General features: G+C 45.8%; 1 protein-coding gene across 1 annotated transcript; it reads right to left on the reverse strand.

Annotated features, from left to right (window-relative positions):
* Positions 1-502: 502 nt before the first annotated feature.
* On the reverse strand, positions 503-3,323 carry LOC123124585 (probable WRKY transcription factor 70). Its single transcript, XM_044545170.1, has 4 exons — positions 3,150-3,323; positions 1,585-1,988; positions 1,288-1,398; positions 503-1,179 (listed from the first exon to the last, which is right to left on the reverse strand). The coding sequence occupies exons 1-4, from the start codon at positions 3,237-3,239 to the stop codon at positions 837-839; spliced, it is 948 nt and encodes a 315-aa protein (XP_044401105.1). The 5' UTR covers positions 3,240-3,323; the 3' UTR covers positions 503-836.
* Between the last annotated feature and the right edge of the window lie 2,029 nt (positions 3,324-5,352).

The raw sequence follows: 5,352 nt of genomic DNA on the forward strand, positions 1-5,352 counted from the left end.
TGTGGATCAGTTAGTTGGCCTCCTCATGAAGGAATCCAAGGAGTTAGTTGCAGGTCGTTAGTGCCAACGTAGTGGCCGGGTCATGTGGTAGTGGTCGGTGTGGTACGTGCGTACGTGAGTTAGTGGTGTATGCGGCCACTGGCCTGGTGTGAGTCCGGTGGCGTAGCTAGGGGGTGGCCAGGGTGGTCCATGGACCACCCTGGAATTTCCCCATAGCTTATGTATAGTGTAGTAAAAAACATTTCATTTAAAATAAAACAAAACTTGTGTAAATATTTCTATTACTGGACCACCCTGACAAATCGGGCTGGCTACGCCACTGTGTATTGGTGTTGTGTAGTGTGCGGAGGAGCTAGGAGAGATGTAGTCTCTGATAGTCTTTCGTGTGTGTGGCTCGAGTTCGTGCTTAAGGAAGAAGCCGTTCGTGTGGCTGGCGTATGTGCGCCGGAAAAACACCACCGAGTCCTGTGCCTTCTCTTTCTTCTATATTCGTTCGTGCGAGAGAGAGAGCGAGAGGGAGCTGGGCATCGGCGCAGGGGCGGAGCTGCATCTGCATCTACCCTGTTGCACCATTGCTAGTTTAGCCTGATGCACTCATGCACACGCTTGATCCAAGTGCTAAACTATCAGTAGAAACCAACTTGACCCTGTTGCCGGTGCAACAGGGTAGCTCCATGCAGCTCCGCCCCTGCACCGGCGCAAAGAGCAAGCTAGGGCTCGGCGCCAACACTGTGTTTCTAAAGAATCATTCATCAAGAACCATTGAAATAATTTACCATCCAATTTGAGCACTCACCCAAACATGCTTAAGTTAAACAAATATTTATGCTAACTGGCTAGCATACGATCTCCCAATTCAGCTGAGAATTGTTGAACACCTCTAGCAGAGCCGGCACATCTAATTCCATCTCGAACTCTGGAATTTCTAACGTTACTCGCTCTGTTTCGCCCCTCCGAAGATCTATATCTACAAGATTGGGCAGATGATCGATAATGTTGTTACTGATGTTGTCGCTGGCCTTGCATGTGTGATCACCGTAGTACACGACAGTGTACTTTGCACCCTGATCCTCACCAGCGTCTGCGGAATAAATAGAACTGCCGCCATCTTGATCTTGTTGCTGAACTGTCTTAGTTGCTGAGCAGTTCCGTTCTGTGTAGGTGCATCTGTAGTAGCTCCTGTTTAATCACAAGTTTAATCTTTGCGCATGATTGGTTGTCCATAACCAGCTATACTTATCTGCTAACGAAAGATGTATGTGTGTTTTGTTTAGTGTAATTAGTTACCTAGCATGTTGCCTTCCGTTGATGTTCTTCTGCCCATATTTTCTCCACTGGTGACCATCATAATGCGGAACATTGGTCACGAGTGATCTTGATCGCTTGCCGTCGTTCCTCCTACAAGATGTGAGGTAGTATTTGTTTAGAAGTGATCTTGATCATGCGAACTGAAGATATATAAGATGTCCCAATTGAATTTAGAATCGATTAGCCTGATAGACCTACTATTGTGTGCATGCATGAGCCATGAGGTTAACTGGAAACGATCAATATCCATGCATATCACATAACATATACACGCACCTTCTCTTTCGACCAACGATGCAGCTAGGTTTCGCCTGTTCGTCCATCTTATCATCGATAGCAGTAGCAGTAGTACCAGTGCTGTTCTTCCTCACTAAGGACTTGTCGTCGATGAGCTCGATGGTCGCTCCACTTCCAGCAGTGAACAGCTTAGATACGACGCTGGTGGTGCAGCGGATCGCGTCGTCGAAGAGCTGGACGGCGAGCTCGGCCGACCCGCTATCCACGTTGTGGAGTTGTGGAAGGATGAGCGCCCGGAGCTGCGTCACGAGCTCCTGCTCCCGCCGCAGCAGCGCCTCGATCTCTGCGAGGCCATGGTCGCGGTTCTTGCTGTGATCCATATGTTTTGCCGTTGCGTTTTCTAGGCTAGTGAGGGTGTCAGGCTGCTTGCAAGCTCTTGATAGCTATATATGGGAGAGAAACACCAGCGGAATATATCGGTCGATTTGTACCTTCTGTGTCCTTGATGTGTACCTTTGAGTTTAAACTGTAAAGAACAAGTGAGGAGTCCGTTTCACAGTGTGAGTGCATGGCAAGTTGGCAACGCGTTAGTGAGACTGGGTGAGCACGAGGGGGTGGAGTGAGACTTTTGACCAGGGCGAGGTTTTGTGGCTAGCTAGGAATATTTTCTTCTGATGGAACGCATAAAGAAAGAGCTGGTAAATTGGACCAGAGACCGATCATATGGTTAGCGCACAAAATTGCCAAGATACATGCATCTTTGTTTTTTACTCCCTCTGTCTCATAATATAAGAACGTTTTTGACACTACATTAGTTTAAAAAACGTTTTTATATTATGGGACGGAGGGAGTACCTGGCTACCTCTATACAGGGATTGTTAAGTTGTGGCCGCAGCTACACCGCATGGGGAAATTGAACCTGACACGTTGTAGTAGATACTGAGCTTATTGGTAGTCAACATGCTAGTCAATTAAGGAGCATGCATGGAATGAATGGGAATTTGGCACCGAGATGAGTATTTTCATGGACTACTAGTACGTTACTTCCGCAATTTCAGGATGTTGTGCCGGTTCAATAACTAGAGGCGCTCATAGAGGTAGGATATACGTGCGTGCATGCTTTCATAAATGAGTGTGTGTGCGTGTATGGTGAGCATTTATGATTGTACCGTGTTAAATAACACGCAACACTTCTATGGATTCGGGGTGGACGCTCAAGTTGATCCCAAATATTTCACCCAGTGACCAACGTGACATACATCGCGGGTAGTATTTTTGTTCAGCGGGCTCCACGACATATACATCACGGAGCGCACGCTGTCTCCTTTCTGGTGACGTGTGTGGCATTCACATCATTAATATCAGGAGGGAACTGTTTCTAGCTAGCGTTGCTCGACTCGGGTTGGTCTCTATCCCCGTTATCATTATTGCGGGGCTGGCTCTTGCCCTGGTTCTCGGACGCAACCTTCACACTTGCTTGATCACCCAACATTTATGGTTGGTATGACTAGCCGGCTTCTCAGGATTTCCGTGGATGGCACAGGGTTGATTCAGTATCTCATCTAGTTGCGTGCCACCTCCACCTTGGAAAGGCTTTCTTTTACCGCCACCTCGGCGTAGCTTGCTGAATCCCTCGGTGTTGCTGACGCTTCTGTTGCAACGCTTATTTCGTCGATTGCGTCGGGGTTCTCCATTCCCGTCACGCACCTCGGACGTGCCGAGAGAACCTCCTCAGCGCTGCTTTTGAACAAGCCAGTTATTTTCACCAGCACAGAATCTAGTCATCAGCTGGGAGAGGTCTGCCATGGTCCTTGGTTTGACATGCCTAAGTTCCCTGGCAAGCATTCATCGATGATATATGCCTGAAGGATGCGATGGCATCTGCGTCAAGACAGTCCACAATCTGGTTCTTATTTGTTTAGAAGCGATTCCAGAACTAGCGCACAGACTCACCGGGCTTTCGTACGATATGCGTCAAGTCATCAGCATCACGCGGCTCCACATAGGTGCCCTGAAGGTTGGACAAAAACTCATATTCAAGGTCGTCCCATTCGCCAATCGAGTCTGACGTGAGACTGTTCAGCCAATGCCGGGCTGAGCCCTTTAGCTTTCATGGCAAGTATTTATAGTGTGGACATTGTCTCCACCTGCTATGTGGACGGCGAGGAGAAAAATCTCGATCCATACCAAGGGATCTGTGATGCCGTAGTACTGGTCGATGTGTTTGCGGGTTAAAACCCGTCCGGGAACTGATGCTGCATAACCTTATCTGTGAAACACTGGGGGTGGGCAGCTCCTCGGACACGTGTAGTGGCATGATGCACATCTGGCATGGATATATTTTGGTTTTTGGTGTAATGGCGTAGATCGCCATGTTTGGCCAGCCAGGCTAGGTATCCCGCATGTCCAGCAGCTCGGGCGTTGCTTGGATTGGTAAATCGACTGAGATGGGTTCTCTGGCCTTAATGGTCTCTTCTCCCTCGAATCCAATCTGTAATCATCCCGTTCAGGGTTCAAATCTCCTCTGCGCCCCATAACCTCAGGAGCGCGCATGTCAGTGCTGACTTGACGTCTGGTCATGCGATAAGGTTAGTTGTTAGTAGGCGCTCGAGATCATCGACCCACCTGCGCCTTTATATGATGTTGTCATAGACTGTTGTGTCCATCTAGTACACGAGGTTCTTGCGGGGGTATGAACGCTGATTGCTGGCCTCTGTCAGTGCTAGCCTGGCTTTAAGCGCATCCTTGACGTTTTTTATGATTTCTTTCTGTTTTTTTATTTTAAAAGCTATTCGGGATTTCCAAAAAGGTTCGCAAACTTTAAAAAAGCGGAATTCTAAAGAATTTGAAAAAATGTTCAGTAATTTAAAAAAACAATTTTCGAAATAAATTCACGGATTTGAAAAGGTGTTAATGAAGGTTAATGGATTTCTAAAAAATTATGAATTTCAAAAATGTTCGCCAATTCAAAAAATTGATCATGAATTTCAAAATATTATTCTTAAAATTCAAAAAATATCATCTATTCAAAAATATTCCCCCATCCAAAAAGGCCAACAAATTTAATAAATTGTTTTGAAATTTTCATATATTGCTTCAAAATTACAAATAATATTCATGAATTTGAAAAGTGTTCCCGGATGTTTACAAATGTTCATTAAAAATAATTGTAATTTCAAGTAATTTTTAATGATTTAAATATATGTTTGTGATTTATAAAATGCTGATCAATTTTAAAAAAATGATATTTGAAAAACTGTTCATGGTTTCAAACAAGTGTTCCAGGCGCCCGTTATAGGTGAATTTACAAATGGGCGCCTGCAGCACCCCTCGCGGGGCCAGCCCATTACTGTGTATTTTGGTAGGCAAAAAAATGTGAAATCACTAGTTGATGAGTACTCGTTGCAAAGATCACTCCAACTTCCCAGGTTGCGACAAGTGGCGCACATGCAGCATGCCACTTTGTCGCAATCTGGGACTTTTCCTTTCTTTTATAGATCCGTTTATTCAAAACATTTTATCTCTCAAACCGTGAGTCCAAATCTCAAACCGCTTTCACCGTTGGATTCCTCGCGTCGAGATCTTCAACTAGATCCCATGTTTATAGGTTTTGACATTTTTTTTTCATGAAAAAAACCAGACGAAAAAAGGAACCGGGAGCACGGATTTTTTCCCTTTCCGAAAAAGGCACGCCCGTGCCTCCCGTGGAAGCTAAACCGTGACTGTCGCGGAAGGAAAAAAAGAGAAAATGCGTTTTTTTCGTTTCCGAGGAGGCACGGCCGTGACTCTCGCGAAAGCACATCCGTG

The sequence above is a fragment of the Triticum aestivum genome, chromosome 5D (genome assembly GCF_018294505.1).
Source record: "Triticum aestivum cultivar Chinese Spring chromosome 5D, IWGSC CS RefSeq v2.1, whole genome shotgun sequence".
NCBI classification, from domain to species: Eukaryota; Viridiplantae; Streptophyta; class Magnoliopsida; order Poales; family Poaceae; genus Triticum; species Triticum aestivum.